Source organism: Corythoichthys intestinalis, chromosome 13, assembly GCF_030265065.1.
Source record: "Corythoichthys intestinalis isolate RoL2023-P3 chromosome 13, ASM3026506v1, whole genome shotgun sequence".
In the NCBI taxonomy this organism is placed as follows: Eukaryota; Metazoa; Chordata; class Actinopteri; order Syngnathiformes; family Syngnathidae; genus Corythoichthys; species Corythoichthys intestinalis.
In genome coordinates this window covers 51,125,298-51,143,793 of record NC_080407.1, presented here as the reverse complement: position 1 = coordinate 51,143,793, position 18,496 = coordinate 51,125,298, and the positions used below count along the sequence as shown (strand labels likewise).

Below are 18,496 nucleotides of genomic sequence, written 5' to 3'. Positions count from 1 at the left end.
GACCATACACATACCATTACAGCCCATCAAATTCAACTGGGGCCCATGTAAATCAGTGCCATTGATAGCCATGTATGTCCAAATTTCCCATTCATTTTCAGTGACAGAAAAACCCTTATGGTTGTAATTTCTGACCAAAAACCTACCATTATAGCACATTGGCATTCAACTGGCGCCCAATAAAACAATGCCATTGACATTCATGCACGTCCATAACATTGACTGCCATGTCCGTCCAAATTTCCTATTCATTTTCAATGGCAGAAAACAAGTATGATTTTGATTTTTGACAAACACTTACCATTACAGCCCATTGACATTCAACTGGGGCCCATGTGCATCAGTGCCATTAACAGCCATGAATGTCCAAATTTCCCATTCATTCTCAATGGCAGAAAACCCCATGTGGTTGAGGTTTTTTTTAACCAAAAACTTACCATTACAGCCCATTAGCATTCAACTGGCACCCAAGTAAGACGATGCCATTGACAGCCATGCACGTCCATGACATTGACGGCCATGTACATCCAAATTTCACATTCATTTTCAGTGGCAAAAAAACATGTATGGTTTTGATCTTTGACTATACACATACCATGACAGCCCATTGACATTCAACTGGGGCCCATGTAAGTCAGTGCCATTGACAACCATGTACGTCCAAATTTCCCATTCATTTTTAATGGCAGAAAAACCCTTATGGTTGTAATTTTTGACCAAAAATTTACCATTACATCCAATTGGCATTCAACTGGTGCACAAGTAAGTTGATGCCACTGACAGCCATGCACATCCATGCCATTGACACCAATGTACGTCCAAATTTCCCATTCCTTTTTTTAAAGGCAGAAAAACGTGTGGTTTTGATTTTTGACCATACACATACCATTGCAACCCACTGACATTCAACTGGTGCCCAAGTAAGTCGATGCCATTGACAGCCATGCATGTCCATGACATTGACGGCCATGTACGTCAAAATATTAACAGGAAGTGTCCCCGAAATGCCCCCAAATCAGCTCGAAGTGACCTAATAATCTGTATCTACCATGGAAAAGCCCCATCGTAATTTTTGTATGAAGCTACTCTATATTTTGCAGTTCACTTTCAAGGCAGCATCCAGTTCTTGTTGTGAAAGGACAACATTTTTTAACATTCCTTTGGCAAAGAGTGACTCACGTCGATGGATTTGAAATTATTATTATTATTTTTTTTTGTGTGTGTTTTCTTTCCCAGCCTGGCCTCGGTACCGGGTGCTGCGGGTCCAGGAGCTGGGCCAGTATAACCTAGAGATCTTGTCAGCTGACCTGTCTGATGACTCCTTGTATGAGTGCCAAGCGCCTGATGCCGCCTTGAGGTCCAGGAGGGCCAAGCTCACCGTCCTAAGTAATTCAATCACATACATACTTTCAAATTGGATCCAGAGTACTCTGTTTTCCAAAATCTTACTTACTCAAACATCCTCGCAGTCCCCCCTGATGACCCTGTGATTGACGGCGGTCCGGAGGTTCTGCTCAACGCGGGGGAGTCCTATAACCTCAGCTGTGTGTCTCGAGGCGCCAAACCACCTTCGATGATCGAATGGCTTAAAGACGGCTTACCTATAGATGGCGCCGTCAGTGGCACTGTGAGTCCCAAACAGTGTTGTTTTTAGCAGCCTTTTTAATTTTTGTCTTAGTCTTTTGGATGATAATACTTATAGATGATATTGTGGTGAGAAAGAAAATATCAGACATTGTAAGCAGTTACTCCCAATGTTACTCATGATTTGAGTTTTTTTTTTCTTTTTCACCAGTGTTGTTTTTAGCACGCTTGCCGCTAGCATTAGGCTAAAGCGAATTCTATGCTAATGCTACGAGTTACATTTTTTATGTAGACGAAAACAATACTGGTCCCAAATGAAAAATTCTTTGACCGTCCGTGTGATGACTTCAGGAGGTTCTTCCAGACCGCAAGAGGGTTACCACGCGCAGCTTTCTACCCATCCACCCCATCGACACAGACACAGGGAGAAACTACAGCTGCGTGGCGTCCAACCTGGCGGCCCCCGCAGGCAGAAGCACAACCGTTACCCTCAACGTGCACCGTAAGCATGCTAACAGTCCTGTCAGCAAAAAAAAAATTAGACAAACAAACAGAATTAACATTTCAGTGTAGCTGATTTCAAGCAAAACATGTTGTTCCTACAGATCCACCGACAGTGACCTTGTCCATTGAGCCTCGCTCTGTCCTAGAGGGCGACAGAGTAACCTTCACTTGTCAGGCCCATGCCAATCCACCAATTATGGGCTACAGGTTAGTCGGGGGGTTTTTTGTGTGCAATTTTACTAGTACAGGCAGTCCCCGGTCTCCTTTACTTTTGACAATTTGTAAAGCTGTAACACACATATGTACACTTATATTCAAAACAGCAGACATTTTTGCAATAAAACACTTGAAACACAAAACAAATGGTTTTCAAACGTCCATCTCGTCTGATCAAGATGTAACCTTAGTAGATTAAATTAGCCTAATTTGCCAAGCAAAAGTCTTAAATGCTACGAATGCTAACGTATTACAATTTTCATAGCACATTGCTCACTCATAACACAAATTGTGTGTGTTAACTTAAGTACAAATCAAAACATATATTAGCTGAAAGAACTTACAGCCTTATGTGGGCCAAACGAGAGGGCAGCTGTCCTATATCCATGTCAGACGAGTCTCCTACTCAGTCATAGAAGTCAAGGCGATGTTCAGCCACACCCAATGCTGCCACCAGAGGGCAGTGTATCCTCCATCATTAAACAAAATAAAATACTTTTGGACTTTTTGGATTGTTATTTTTTTAAAGGGTTAATTCCGACTTAAGCGGAAATTCGAGTTACGTCACCAGCGTAACGGAACTCATTCGTAACCCGGGGACTACCTGTGGTGCCATTTCGGAATCGAAGAGTATAACAATATTGGCTTATATTTCGGTATGCACATCTGTACTAATGTTAGCTTTTTCTCAGGAGTACAAACTAGCTATTTAGCTAGCTGTTACCAAAGGACAAATTTACTTATTGATGGTAGCTTTGCATGTAATGCAAAAGCTACCAACTACCATTTTATGAACAAAAAGTGAAATTTCAAAATGCTACTAACCTTTCCTACATTTTTGTCCAAATGACATCATTTGTGCATTAAAAAAAAATCAGGAAGCTAAGGGCACAAAAGTTTTTGCCAAAAACCTACAGTAACGCCACAATTTGCTAAAAAAATTTCCCATTCATTTGTAATGGCCAAAATTTCCCATTCGTTTCCAATGGCCCGATTCGCCATTCATTTCAATAGCACAATATCTTCCATTCACTCCCATTTATTTCCAATGCAAAAAGATGCAAAAATCGACATTGGCAGAACCAAAAACATATTTCGATGGGTAGTTGTGATTTTTTTCCCAAAAACTTAAAGGCCCAGTGATATTGAAATGCCACTGATGGCCATTTACAGCCATGCCAATGACAACCATGTACCAACTTTCCCCCAAATCAACAGGATACATAGACTTCATAACCTATTGACCTGACACTTCGTCATTCTTTACGTCACACCTTCCCATAGGGGGCCGAGCTCCAGTTAACAATAGTCAGCCCAAGACGGCACACACTCATGTCGGATTTTAATCTTGGATTTTTGAAGAACTACGAAAACTGTACCGCAAACAAACAGGAAAGATTGTCTCAGGAGCGATTTGTCCGAGGATTCAAGTTAAATATTATATTTTTCGTACCATGCATGCATTTTGAAACGTTGTGAAAAAAATCAATGGGAGAATGGGAACCACTACGGCATTGGCGTCATTCTTCAACATATATACGCAAAATAGATGCGTAACTGCCCGTTTTTTTGCTCTTTTAACAAAGAATGGAGACGGTTTTACATTCATATCTATAAAGAATTCAGTGATTTAAGCATTTATTCACAAGAATTTTGAACGGAAAAAGCCATTGTGGCAGCTCCCTTATCATAACAAAGAGCTAACAGATTAGCATCATTCTTTGACAGATTTAAGTAAATTCGAATTGCCCGTTTTTTTGCTTTTAACCAAGAATCGACTTTTTTACGTCCATATCTATAGAGAATTCAGGGATTTAAGCATTTATTCACAAGAATTTCAACGTAAAAAGCTCTTTGCTGTGGACTTGTGGTAAGGAGGCGCCACAGTGAACTTAAAGACGAGCTGCACATTCGCCATATTTACGTAAAATCAATACAGTAAAAGTCGAGGAAGCTGACTGGCAAAAACAAGGCATAGTCCAATATTCATTTATATGCAATATTCTATGTGCAATGCTTACTCACCTGCAATATTCAAAACCTTAACTGTCAAACAGTTATTACTTCACTCCGATTTTTTGCACTGCCTAAACTTAGTGCTATCTCATACGCATTTTATATTTGTTTATTTAGATTTTATACTTGCAGGTCACTTTTGAGATTTTAAGTTAGCATGCACTGCAAAGGGAAATGCTTCACAATTTCATTGTACGACTGTATAATGACAATAAACGGCTATTCTATTCTATAAAAAGTTGTGATTGTATATAGAATTTATTAGTAATCTACTGAACTCTACTGAAAATAGGCCCCCTACTGATCGGCCCCGTTTCCCGTGTCATGTCAATAGGTTATAAAGTCTATGCCTGATATACCAACCATTACAGCAAAGCTACCATCGCAATTTCCTAGTGTTGCTTATGCTTTTTATTTTTAATTTAAAGTAATATGTCTTCCAATTCAGTGCTTTTGTAAGTTCTGGTTCTGCATTTACACTGCTCTGCCGGATCCCAACATGCATTACGAGGTGTAGTTTTTTAACTAACTAACTAACGTTCGACTTTCATGAAATTTAGGTGGGCCAAAGGTGGTGTGGTGCTGCAGGGCGCGAGGGAAAGCGTATTGACCACCAAAGCGGACCACTCCTTTTTCACCGAGCCCGTTTCTTGCCTGGTCTTCAACGCCGTGGGCAAGACCAACGTCAGCATCCTCGTGGACGTTCACTGTGAGTATCCGCTCTCATTCACGTCCTTTATTTCCTTTCACGCTCTCACTCTTGCTTTCCCTTCTCCAGTCGGTCCCATTCTCTTGGTGGAACCTCAGCCCAAAACGGTGGACGTCGACTCGGACGTCACCCTCAACTGCAAATGGGCCGGAAACCCCCCACTCACGCTTACGTGGTTTAAAAAAGGTTCCAACATGGTAAGAAGAATGCCCAAGCTGCACATCATTTGTGATTGGTTTGTATATTTAACCAATATGGTTCAATTCACACAGGTTCTGAGTAACAGTAACCAACTCTACCTGAAGTCCGTGAGCCAAGCCGACGCGGGACAGTACGTATGCAAGGCCATTGTGCCGCGAATCGGCGTCGGCGAGACCGAGGTCGCCCTCACCGTCAATGGTCAGGAACGACAACTTTTATCCCATTCTAAATGTGAAGTTGTATTCAAGCTTGAAACATTTCGCAACAGGCCCTCCGATTATCTCCAGCGACCCCATCCAGTACGCAGTGCGAGGGGAGCGCGGCGAGGTCAAATGCTACATTGCGAGCACCCCTCCTCCAGATAAAATTGTAAGTAGAGTTAACTTGCATGAGAAAATGTCTTTACTCATCTGATTGTCTGCTCCATAGTTATCAGATAAACGATCATTGGTGTGATTAGCTCCCTGTATTTTTCAATTTTTATTTGAAATACTTGGCATAATAACAGTCACTTTTTTCCAAAATGAAAGCATGCATTAGAAAAAAGAAAACGACGAGACGTAAAGTCGAAATCGTGCAAGTCAGGGTCGTTGTAACCCGGGGACTACCTGTCCTATGCTAAAAATGCTATGCTAAAATGTCTAAAATTATGGTTACAGGATTGCATGTGAGTACGTTTCACGGATAAAATGATAAATATTTGAATTATTCTGTTTTTTAAGACAAGGCACAGCAGTGACAACTTTGAACTGTTTTGTTTGTGATTAAAGTTTGTGGGTGGTGACAAAAGAAAATAAAGATTTTAGGAGGTATTGCTGACCTATTTGGGATTTCAAAAAATATTTTTCAGCATTATTTTCTCTTTTTTACACTGATTTACACTTTCATTGACTTGGATTAGTATTTTGTATGTGGATTAATTGGAATTCTGGAATGATCCAAATTTGTTTTTAACCCTTTCAGGGAAAGTGGTCAAAGCGTGCAGCAGGGCCGAGAACGTAAAGTGGTATTTGCCATGTGGCAAAATGGATTTTGCCATGTGGCAGTTTTTTGCCATGTGGCGTTTTTGCCATGTGGTGAAATGGATTTTGCCGTGTCACATTTTTTTTTTGCCATTTTGCCATTAGTCAAAATGGATTTTGCCAGGTGTCATTGTTTTTTGGCATGTGGCATTTTTTTTGCGATGTGGCAAAATGGATTTTGCCATGTGGCATTTTTTTGTTATGTGGCAAAATGATTTTTGCCATATGTCATTTTTTGCCATTAGTCAAAAAGGATTTTGCCATGTGTCATTTTTTTTTGCCATGTATCAAAATGGATTTTGCCATGTGGCATTTTTTTTTGCCATGTGATTTTTTTTCTGCAATGTGTCATTTTTTTGCCATTAGTCAAAATGGATTTTGCCATGTGGCATTGTTTTTTGCCATGTGGCAAAATGGATTTTGCCATGTGGCTTTTTTTTTTCAAGTGTAAAAATGGATTTTGACATGTGGCATTTTTTTGACATGTGGCAAAATGGATTTTGGCATGTGGCATTTTTTTTGTTTTGTGGCAAAATGGATTTTGCCATCTGGCATTTTCTTTGCCACGTGGCAAAATGAATTTTGCCATGTGGCATTTTTTTTTGCCATGTGTCAAAATAGATTATGTAATGTGTCATTTTTTTGCCATGTGCCAAAATGGATTTTGCCATGTGGCATTTTTTTTACATGTGGCAAAATGGATTTTGCCATGTGGCATTTTTTTGACATGTGGCAAAACGGATTTTGGCATGTGGCATTTTTTTTGCCATTTGGCAAAATGGATTTTCCCATGTGACATTTTTTTTGCCATGTGGCATTTTTTGCCATGTGTCAAAATGGATTTTGGCTTGTCATTTTTTTTTTGCCGTCTGTCATTCTTTTGCCATGTGTCAAAATTGATTTTGCCATGTAGCATTTTTTGACATGTGGCAAAATGGATTTTGCCATGTGGCATTCTTTTGTCATGTGTCGAAATGGATTTTGCCATGTGGCATTTTTTTGTCATGTGTCGAAATGGATTTTGCCACGTGGCATTTTTTTTCCATGTGGCAAAATGGATTTTGCCTTGCCAGCCACACGATTGCTAATTGTCATATGCTATTGTTTAGCCACAACTGGATCCAATGCCTTGTTACTATTCATCCTTCACACAGCTGCTGGAAACAGAAATGTCATTTGATCCATCTGCTGGTGACCGGGAGATCATGATTTTACGACACTGTGCGGATGTGCGCTGGTACTCATCAGAAACGCAGTCTTTCTTAAGACAAAACACTACCGCTTTTGTCTACCGGCGTCGCTAAAATCGACCACGTTTTAAACACATTCACTCTTTAGTAGATCTTGAAAAAATCAGTCAGTCAGCTGGCTGTGAATGAATTCAGGCATCCGTTTGACTATTCTGCTTCACCTACTGGCCTAACGGACACATGCGCTGAGTAGCTATACGCATTGGGGGTGAAGGTGGACCATTTGGTGCTGATCCAAATCCAGATTGTTTGGCCTCAGGGGATGTCTGTGCCCTACAAAGTGCCATTTCGTACCATTACTGCTCCTGCTTTTAAGGTGCTGTCCCTTCTTCTCGTCAGGAAAAAAAAAAAAAAAAAAGAGATTCCCCCTCCATCCTGTATATCAACAAACCAACACTAAGCCACTTTTAGCTCGTGCGTCAGAAAAAGCGTCTCCGCTCAGCTGCATCACACAGGCTCGGCGGTTCCTTGACGGATGCGTCCTGACTGGCGACGCGCTCCCCTAATGCGGGCGCCTCAGCTCGGGACATGAAAAGATTTATAAAATATAAAAGGACGAAGGGAGGAACAGTTGTCCCAGTAAACGCCACAGCCGGGAGAATCTCCTTTTCTGGAACAAGTGGGCACATTATGGGAACATGTGGGCTTATGCATAATTAACCGGCCTCAGTACAGTATATGATGAATAATACAGCTGCTTTTAGTGGCTTTAAAGATGGAGGACGTGTACCATTCCCCGAGCTTGCCCCTGTGTCACTAAATAAGGAGGTTACGGTCACTCGGGCAATATGAAACGGGTGCTAAGTTGATGATATTTAGCTTCAATTGGACTTTTTATGTAACCCAATGTATGGAAAAACTCGCAGGTGTGGGCGTGGAAGGAGAACGTGTGGGAAGAGGAGAAGGGAACTCTTCTGGAGCGCTACACGGTGGAGCAAAGCAGAACGTCAGCAGACGGCGGCGGCGTCCTCTCAACCCTCACCATCAATAACGTGATAGAGTCAGACTTTCTGACCACGTACAACTGCACGGCCTCCAACTCCTTCGGGCCCGGGACCATGATCATCACACTGGAGGAGACTGGTACGCAGGGGCGGAGCTAGAAAATTTTTCATTAGTGGGGCAGGAACTTTTTTGTTCGAGGGTGGCAAATATTTCATGATGGTATTATACATCATTGATTCTTTGGAAAATGATGTTATATTCTGCGACTAGAGTGGTTAAAGCATTTCAAAATAAAATCGGATAATATTGACATTATGAACTCACTTCATAAAATACTGCGTTACCAGAAAGAAATAGTCACTAAGAAAACTAAACAATTCATAAAATACAAAAATCTGTGCAAAAATGCATTTTGGGAATTGTTATGTCCTATGATTGCCTGCCTGTATTTGTAATGCTTTGGTCGCCCCCTAGTGGTTCTTTGTGCTAACTACTGTGTTCCTTTTATTTAAAAATAGACATCTTGCTCATTTCAGTTTATAGTATTTATATGGAACATTTATTTTCTATACCTTCAGTTGAAGTTGTTTTACTATTTTTAACAGAATGTATGTTTGATTTGGAAATTTTTGAAGTTGTTACATTTATCATTATTAAAGCATTCAATGGGGCACTACGGGGGAATCGGCAGAAATAAAATAAATGTAAGCAATCTGGTGCGCACCAGAAACTGTCTGGTAAACATTAGCATTGTATAGCATTTAAGCTAGCGGACATTTGCTATGTAAGTTAGCCAATTGTTGTAAACATTAACACTATATAGCATTTAAGCTTGTGGAGTTTTGCTATGCAAAGTTAGCCAATTGTTGTAAACATTAGCATTATATAGCATTTAAGCTAGCAGACATTTGCTATGCAAGTTAGCCAGTTTTTATAAACATTAGCCTTATATAGCATTTGAGCTAGCAGACTTTTGCTATATAAGTTAGCCAATTGTTGTAAACAATAGCATTACATAGCATTTAAGCTAGCAGGCATTTGCTATGCAAGTTACCCAATTGTTGTACAAATTCGCATAATATAGCATTTAAGCTAGCGGATTTTTGCTATGTAAGTTAGCCAATTGTTGTAAAAATTAGCATTTTATAACATTTAAGCTCGCGGACATTTGCTATGCAGGTTAGCCAATTGTAAAAATTCGTATTGTATAGCATTTAAGCTAGCGGACATTTGCTACGCAAGTTAGCCAATTGTTGTAAACATTAGCATTATCTAGCATTTAAGCTACCAGACATTTACTATGCAAGTTAGCCAATTGATATAAACATTAGCATTATATAGCGTTTAAGCTACCAGACTTTTGCTACGCAAGTTAGCCAATTCTTGTAAACATTGACATTATATAGCATTTGAGCTACCTTACTTTTGCTATGCAAGTTCGCAAATTGTTATAAACATTAGCATTATATAGCATTTGAGCTATTGGACTTTTCAGATTCAGAATATTTATTGTCATTGCTATGCAACTTAGCCAATTGTTATAAAAGTTAGCAGTATATAGCATTTGAGCTAGTAGACTTTTGTAATGGAAGTAAGCCAATTGTTGCATTATATAGCATTTAAGCTTGCGGTCTTTTTCTATGTAAGTTAGACGATTGTTGTAAACATTAGCATTATATAACATTTAAGCTAGCGGACTTTTTAAAACAATTATCATATCAGTCATCATGTGACCACTCTATCTGAGATGATTCAAATGATTTAACAAAATTACAAAGACATTCAACCGTCTGTTCCAATTTAAAGCAATAAAAAATAGAGATTAAATTTGATGTGCATGAAAAGTTTGCAAAATTTTGTATTTGCAGCAGATTACATTCAAATGGGCTATATTGGTGTCAATTTACAGCAGATGTGGACAAAAATCATATGTAGACACGACAAAAATTGATATTTACAAACTGATATAGAGAAACTTAGGTTCATACAGTCTTTTTTTTTATACAATTATTATTATTAGGATCCATACTGACACCACCACTAAATTGATTTTTTTCGTCGGTGCCCCCCCCGTGCCACCCTGATGGTGTCACCAGTGGTGCGTTGTTGGAAAACTACCGGCACTTAATATAGTCACCCACTGACATCATTGCAAACTCACAACCTGAACTTTGCCTTATTTCAGAAGAGGCCCCCGTGGGGTTAATAGCTTGCGTGACGGTGGGCGCCATCATCCTTTTGTTCATCTTCCTCCTGGTTTTTGTGCTCATCTTCTACCGTCAACGCAAAGGCAGTGAGTCACACTCGCAATTCAAACTCCTCCGATGTGTTGGCACGCGACTCCGGCATGTTTTTACTCTCAGGTCGGCGAGGTGTCACGCTGGGAAAGCCGGACATTAAGGTGGAAACGATCAACAAGGAGAGCCACAGCTTAGAGGAGGACTCGGGCAGCGTGTCCACCGCCTCGCGCATGGTGAAGGCGATGTACTCCGTAAGTCGCATGCTTGTGTGTCACTTGGCTTCCCTGTGAGTTCTCCTATTTTAACAACTTTAATGCCGTGTTCTTCTTTTGTGTCACATTTTGTCGGATCCTTCCCTTTCTGGCACTTCCGTGTCTCCTTTTTGGTTTGCTTTTGTTTAGTTTCTCCCCTCTGTGTCCTTCTCTCCCTCCAACCAGCCCTTTAAGGATGACATCGAGCTTAAGTCGGACCTCCGTAGCGACACCCTGGACACCCGCCAGGAGTATGACCTGAAGGTGAGATAAAATAAGTTCTGAAGGAGTCATTCATTTGGCTTTAAAATTCTTGAAAATTAAGTGTCTGTCAAAAATAGTGTGAAAATTGCCATTTTATAGGGTACTCCATTTTTTCCCCTAATATTTGGGCTCAAGATGAGTAAATTTACCCATAAATGACATGTTTGAGTATTTTGCAAATGAACCAAAGACTAAAATAGCTGACGTAGCTGCGTATTTTCTGCATTTTGACCAGAGGTTAATTTGTGCCGGATCCTGCCGGAACAAGATCCGGCACCTCTTGATTTTGGCCTCTCTGTGTTCCGGGACTTATTTGGGCAGATACGGCACCTCTCGTGTATAGAAAATAATAATAACTAGGGCTGTCAAACGATTAAAAATTTTAATCGAGTTAATTACAGGCTAAAAATTAATTAATCGTAATTAATCGCAATTCAAACCATCTATAAAATATGCAATATTTTTCTGTAAATTATTGTTGGAATGAAAAGATAAGACACAAGACGGACATATACATTCAACATACTGTATTTATTTTAACAATAAATCAACAAGATAGCATTAACATTATTAACATTCTCTTAAAGCGATCCAAGTCCGAATCCTTGTAGTTCTTAAAAGATAAATGTTAGTACAAGTTATAGAAACTTTATATTAAAACCCCTCTTAATGTTTTCGTTTCAATAAAATTTGTAAAATTTTCAATCAAAAAAATAAACTAGTAGCTCGCCATTGTTGATGTCAATAATTACACCATGCTCACTCATGGTGTAACACATAAAATCATTTGGACCCAAGCGCCAGCAGAGGGCTATAAAACTCCGAAAAACACAACAAGTACACATTTCACTTTGTTGTCATTTTAATCTGAGCGGGGCATGTGCGTTAATTGCGTCAAATATTTTAACATGATTAATTTAAAAAATTAATTACCGCCCGTCAACGCGATAATTTTGACAGCCCTAATAATAACATAAAAACATTTTTTTAAAATGTATTTAATAGGGCTGTCAAACTAATAAAATTTTTAATCGAGTTAATCACAGCTTAAAAATTAATTAATCGTAATTAATCGCAATTCAAACCATCTATAAAATATGCCATGTTTTTCTGTAAATTATTGTTGGAATGGAAAGATAAGACACAAGACGGATATTTACATTCAACGTACTGTATTTGTATTTGTTTATTATAACAATAAATTAAGATGACATTAACATTAACATTCTGTTAAAGCGATTCATGGATAGAAAGACTTGTAGTTCTTAAAAGATAAATGTGAGTACAAGTAATCGAAATTTTGAATTAAAACCCCTCTTAATGTTTTCATTTTAATAAAATTTGTAAAATTTTCAGTCAAAAAAAAAAAAGTAGTTGCTCACCATTGTTGATGTCAATAATTTCACAATGCTCATGGTGCTGAAACCCATAAAATCCGTCGCACTCAAGCGCCAGCAGAGGGCGACAAAACACCCAAAAACACAAGTAACAAGTGGACATGACACTGTGCTGTCATTTTAATCTGTTTGAGCGGGGCATGTGCGTTGATTGCGTCAAATACTTTAACGTGATTAATTTAAAAAATTAATTACCGCCCGTTAACGCTATAATTTCGACAGCCCGAGAATAAAATAAAATAATAATATTAGGGCTGTCAAAATTATAGCGTTAATGAGCTTATTAATTTTTTTTATTAATCCCGTAAAAATATTTGACGCAATTAACGCACAAATGCCCCGCTCAGACAGATTAAAATGAGAGCACAGTGAAAGGTGTACTTGTTGTGTTTTTCGGAGTTTTGCCGCCCTCTGCTGGCGCTTGGGTGCGACTGATTTTATAGGCTTCAGCACCCATGAGCATTGTGTAAGTAATTATTGACATCAACAATGGCGGGCCACTAGTTTATTGTTTGATTGAAAATTTTATTAAAACGAAAACATGAAGAGGGGTTTTGATATAAAATTTCTATAACTTGTACTAACATTTATCTTTTAAGGACTACAAGTTTTTCTATCCATGGATCGCTTTAACAGAATGTTAATAATGGTAATGCCATCTTGTTGATTTATTGTTATAATAAAGAAATACAGTACTTATGTACCGTATGTTGAATGTATATATCCATCTTGTGTCTTATCTTTCCATTCCAACAATAATTTACAGAAAAATATGGCATATTTTATAGATGGTTTGAATTGCGATTAATTAATTTATAAGCTGTAATTAACTCGATTAAAAATTTGAATCGTTTGACACGCCTAAATAATATGCATAAATTCATTTACAGAATAAATTCCAAGAAATGCATGTTGTTTATAAAAATTTTACGTCATTTGAAAGAGTCGGGAGTTTTGTTGATGTACTGAAAAGCTGGGCCAACAAATCACGCTCCTAACATTAAAAAAAAAAAAAAAAAAAATTGGGGAAATTTGCGGCATTTGAGGAGCAAGCTGCCAGGATCAAACAGTATCTCAACATGCCAAAAAGCATGCATGTTGTTTTCAGCACTGTTTTCTGCGTATGTTCCGGGACCTGTGCCAGTCTCGTCATCCCTGGGCTGTCATATATACTTTGCATTCCGGCACCTTATGATTTACAAATTAAGCACTGATTTTGACTCTTTGGGGTTGGACTGAGGGAATGAATATACATGATTTTTATGCTCAGAGCTGTCACGAACTCACGATGTTGCCTTAAAAGCCTCTAGTTGGAGGACGAGTCAGATCATTTTAATGGAACGAAGACATGAATTCACCCTAGGAGGCGCTTAGATCAACAGCCACATTGCCTGAAGGACTAACACTGTGAAACAATGGCTGAGCGAGCGTCTGCTTTGCTTTGACTAGCAAGCGCTAGTTGAACTATGAGCACTGTGACTCAGCTCACTTCACAGGAGGCAGCCATTTGTCAGAATTGTAAATATTTGTCAACTTTATAGTCAGTCTCAGTTAGTTTACTGCCAAACTAAACTTCCCCAGACAAAGCTTTCGTCTGCCGGCGCGATGCTAATGCTAATGCGTAATGGGAAGCACAAGCAAAGCAAGCCACCGGCAAGTTTTGCCCGGACATGTCCAACTTTCTCATCCTGTCCAGGAGGGTTTTCAAAAATCATGAAAATGTCCAGTTTTCATTATTTTTCATGGGACCAAACACAAAAAAGTATTGGCACCTTTTGAAAAATCATGTCATGCTTCTGTAATTTGTGTAATTAACAGCACCTGTTACTTACCTGTGGCACTAAACAAATGGTGGCAATAACTAAATCACACGTGCAGCCAGTTAAAATGGATTAAAGTTGACCTCTGCACATTGAGCATGGAGAAGAGAAAGAAGACCAAAGAACTGTCTGAGGACTTGAGAAGCAAAATTTTGAGGAAGCATGGGCAATCTCAAAGCTACAAGTCCATCTCAAAAGACCTGAATGTTCCTGTGTCTACCTTGCGCAGTGTCATCAATAAGTGTAACGTGCGTGCACTGTGGCTAACCTCCCTAGATGTGGACGGGAAAAAAAATTGTCGAGAGATTTCAAAGAAAAATTGTGCGGATGGTGGATAAAGAACCTCGACTAACAATCAAACGAGTTCAAGCTGTCCTGCATTCCGAGGGTACCACAGTGTCAACCTGTACTATCCGTCGGCGTCTGAATGAAAAGGGACTCTATGGTAGGATACCCAGGAAGAACCCATTTCTGACCCAGAGACCTAAAAAAGCCAGGCTGAAGTTTACCAAAACTTACCTGAGAAAGCCAAAAACATTTTGGAAGAATGTTCTCTGGTCAGATGAGACAAAAGTAGAGCTTTTTGGGAAAAGGCATCAACATAAGAGTTTGCAAGGAAAAAAACGAGGCCTTCAAAGAAAACAACACAGTCCCCACAGTCAAACATGTCGGAGGTTCCGTGATGTTTTGGGGTTGCTTTGCTTTCTCGGGCACTGGACTGCTTGACCGTGTGCATGGCATTGTGAAGTCTGAAGACTACCAACAAATTTTGCAGCATAATGTAGGACCCAGTGTGAGAAAGCTGGGTCTCCCTCAGAAGTCATGGGTCTTCCAGCAGGACAATGACCCAAAACACACTTCAAAAAGCACTAGAACATGGTTTGAGAGAAAGCACTGGAAATTTCTAAAGTGGCCACCAATGAGTCCAGACCTGAATCCCATACAACAGATCTGAAAATGGCAGTTTGGAGAAGGCACCCTTCAAATCTCAGAGACCTGGAGCAGTTGGCCAAAGAAGAATGGTCTAAAATTCCAGCAGAACATTGTAAGAAACTCACTGATGGATACCGGAAGGCTGAGGGTGCCAATACTTCTGTCCTCAGACAGTTCTTTGGTCTTCTTTCTTTTCTCCATGCTCAATGTGGTACACACAAGGACACAGGACAGAGGTTGAGTCAACTTTAATCCATTTTAACTGGCTGCAAGTGTGATTTAGTTATTGCCACCACCTGTTATGTGGAAGCGGTTGTTCGCACTTATTTTGTCTAAAGGTTGTGCTACCAAGTATTAGGCTGAGGGTGCCAATATTTTTGTCTGGCCCATTTTTGGAGTTTTGAGTAAAATGATAATGATTTTTTTTTTTTTTTAAATCATTCTCTTTTGTGTTTTTTTTTCATTGCAAGCAAAATAAATGAAGATATTCCAATGGTGCCAATACTTTTGGCTAGCGCTGTAATACATGTACACACAGTCATTGTGACATTGTTCACTGTGATACATTCTTTATCCTCTGCACTGAACGACTAATTACTAATTGACAAACTCAAAAGGGAAAAAAATGAAAATGTTGGAAAAAAATGTGCAAATAGGGCCCACAGTTATCTGTGTGTCTGTCTTATACTGCCCCCAAGTGGCTAAGATGGAAACACGAGAATGAGCAGCACAATGTGCATTGAATTGAATGTTTTATTATTTCATGAGCGTATTTTTCAAAATAATTATGAGTAACTTAGAGATTTTTGGAGGGCTGTGACTGTGTTTTCAACTGATTAAGGACAATTTTGCATGGCTGTCAAGTTGTAAGCTATATCTAAAATTTTACCGTATTCAAAAAATTGGAGCAAAATTTATGTCATATTTGAATTCAGCACATCAAAGCTGTTTAAAGTCTTTTTTTTTTTGTCGACCAATGACCTTTGAGAATACAATTAAGAATAAATAAAAATAAAATACAACGATCTGTAAAGGGAAAAATTGTCATTCAAAGAAATTTCTATGATTGGCATGCTTGCAGTCCATTTTGATGATGATCATACATTTCTTTCTTTGTTTTTTTTTTTCAAGGATCCCACCAACGGCTACTACAACGTACGAGCTTCCACACTTGACGAAGGTCGCCCCGCCTCGCGATCCACCGTGCACTACTCCGACTATCGGTCCCCTACTGGTACTCCAGGAGGGGCTGCGTCCATCAGCGGCAGCAGCGCGGGTGGCTCGGGAGCCACGGCTAGCGGCGGAGCCCCCGGCCCGGGTCCCCTCACCTCCCCGGGCCGCCCGCAGGCCTGCTACGACCCGCGGCCGCCCTCCAGACTGTCGCACATCAGCTACGCGCAGTTCAACACTTTCACCCGCGGGGGCCAGAGCCAACAAGCGCCTGGCAACCCCGCTCCCACTGCCGGTGACTTCCCCGGGGACTGCAGCTTGCTGGATTCCACCTCCCAGCTGGCGTACGACAACTACGGCTATCCGTCGCATTACCAGACCTACCGGATGGGGTTCGCCCCGTCCAGCCTGGCCCCGCTGGAGTCCGGCCCCTCGTACGAGATGTACGGGGTAGGATCGGGAGTGGCCGGTCCCGGCGTCGGCGTGGGCCCCGCGCCATCGGGCTCGGACGCCGGACTCGGCAAGTACGGCAGCTCCACTCGTTTCTCCTACACGTCGCAACACTCCGACTACACCCACAGCCGACACACGCAGAGGATGCAGACTCACGTGTGAAACTGACCCAGCAGCACGAGTGTCTTAGACATAGCATTGCAGCGAAAACCAACACACACATTGACATACACACACAAACACGCCCCAGTGAACACAAATAAGGCACACGCACACTTCCGGAGAAGCGTGCCCGTGAGACAGGGGAGGAAGAAGACTGAGACGGCACACCGGCCAACGAGGAACCGGCCGGAGGTCTCCAGCAGGAACGTTTTGGATGCGGACAGAAAAAAAACGCTCGCTTCTTGTAGCGATAAACAAGAAGAAAGAACAGGGCAGGCGAGGTGACCTGTTCAATACTAACTTGGTGGAAGGCCAAATAGATAAACAGTACGTCTGATGTGGTATTGAAACCTCAAGATAGTGCAAGTCATTTATTTCGTTTCCACTTTTCCCGCCATGCTTATATTAGCCAAGGGAAAGTGGATGTTAGAAGGATAATCATACTTTTGCACTGCATCGACAGTATTCATGCTTGGACGGCTCTCATCTACAACCCCTAGCAAAAAGTATGGAATCACCAGCCTCGGACGAGCACTCACTCAGATATTTAATCATGTAGAACAAACTCTGATAAAAAGCTTAAAAGTATAAAAGTGCAACTCTTTAGCATTCAGAAACACCAAAAGAAATCAATAAAAAACATTGTGGTGGTCAGTGAATGTTACTTTTATAGAGCAAGTGCAGGGAAATATATATGGAATCACGCCATTCTTAGGAAAAAAATATGGAATCATGAGAAACAAACAAAGAAATAACAATCAAAACACATATCTAGTATTTAGTAGCACCACCTCTAGCTTTTATGAATGCTTGCAGTCTCTGCGGCATGGACTTGATGAGTATTCTTCATCAATTTGGTGCCAACTCTCTTTGATTGCAGTTGCAAGTCGGAGCCTTGTTGTGCCACCACAGGTTTTCAATAGGGTTGAGATCTGAGGGAATTTTGATGTTTTTTTTCAGACAGTCATCTTTGTAAATCTCACTGGAACAGCACCAAACCAAAGTTCCAGCATCATCACCTTGACAAGAATCTGCATTACAGCCCCATATCATCAAGGACTGAGGAAATGTTGATGTTTTCTTCAGGCGATCATCTTTGTAAATCTCACTGGAACAGCACCGAACCAAAGTTCCAGCATCATCACCTTGTCCAATGCAGATTCTTGACAAGGTGATGATGCTGGAACTTAGGTTTGGTGCTGTTCCAGTGAGATTTACAAGTTCCAGCATCATCACCTTGTCCAATGCAGATTCTTGACAAGGTGATGATGCTGGAACTTAGGTTTGGTGCTGTTCCAGTGAGATTTACAAAGATGACTGCCTGAAGAAAACATCAAAATTCCCTCAGTCCTTGATGAT

At 40.3% G+C, this 18,496-nt stretch overlaps 1 protein-coding gene across 2 annotated transcripts in view; it reads left to right on the top strand.

Moving 5' to 3' along the window:
* kirrel1a (kirre like nephrin family adhesion molecule 1a) overlaps positions 1-17,950 on the top strand; it is a 56,705-nt gene extending 38,755 nt beyond the window's left edge. The window contains exons 3-15 of one of the 2 annotated variants that reach the window (XM_057855919.1): positions 1,237-1,386; positions 1,470-1,627; positions 1,936-2,086; positions 2,190-2,295; positions 4,881-5,029; positions 5,099-5,226; positions 5,302-5,428; positions 5,499-5,599; positions 8,369-8,585; positions 10,633-10,740; positions 10,811-10,938; positions 11,125-11,202; positions 16,484-17,950. In XM_057855919.1, the coding sequence (XP_057711902.1) occupies positions 1,237-1,386; positions 1,470-1,627; positions 1,936-2,086; positions 2,190-2,295; positions 4,881-5,029; positions 5,099-5,226; positions 5,302-5,428; positions 5,499-5,599; positions 8,369-8,585; positions 10,633-10,740; positions 10,811-10,938; positions 11,125-11,202; positions 16,484-17,137 (2,255 nt within the window). In that variant the 3' untranslated portion in view covers positions 17,138-17,950. Of the gene's footprint in view, positions 1-1,236; positions 1,387-1,469; positions 1,628-1,935; positions 2,087-2,189; positions 2,296-4,880; positions 5,030-5,098; positions 5,227-5,301; positions 5,429-5,498; positions 5,600-8,368; positions 8,586-10,632; positions 10,741-10,810; positions 10,939-11,088; positions 11,203-16,483 lie in introns of both variants that reach the window. The other variant, XM_057855918.1, reaches the window with a different exon arrangement.
* The last annotated feature ends 546 nt before the right edge of the window (positions 17,951-18,496 follow it).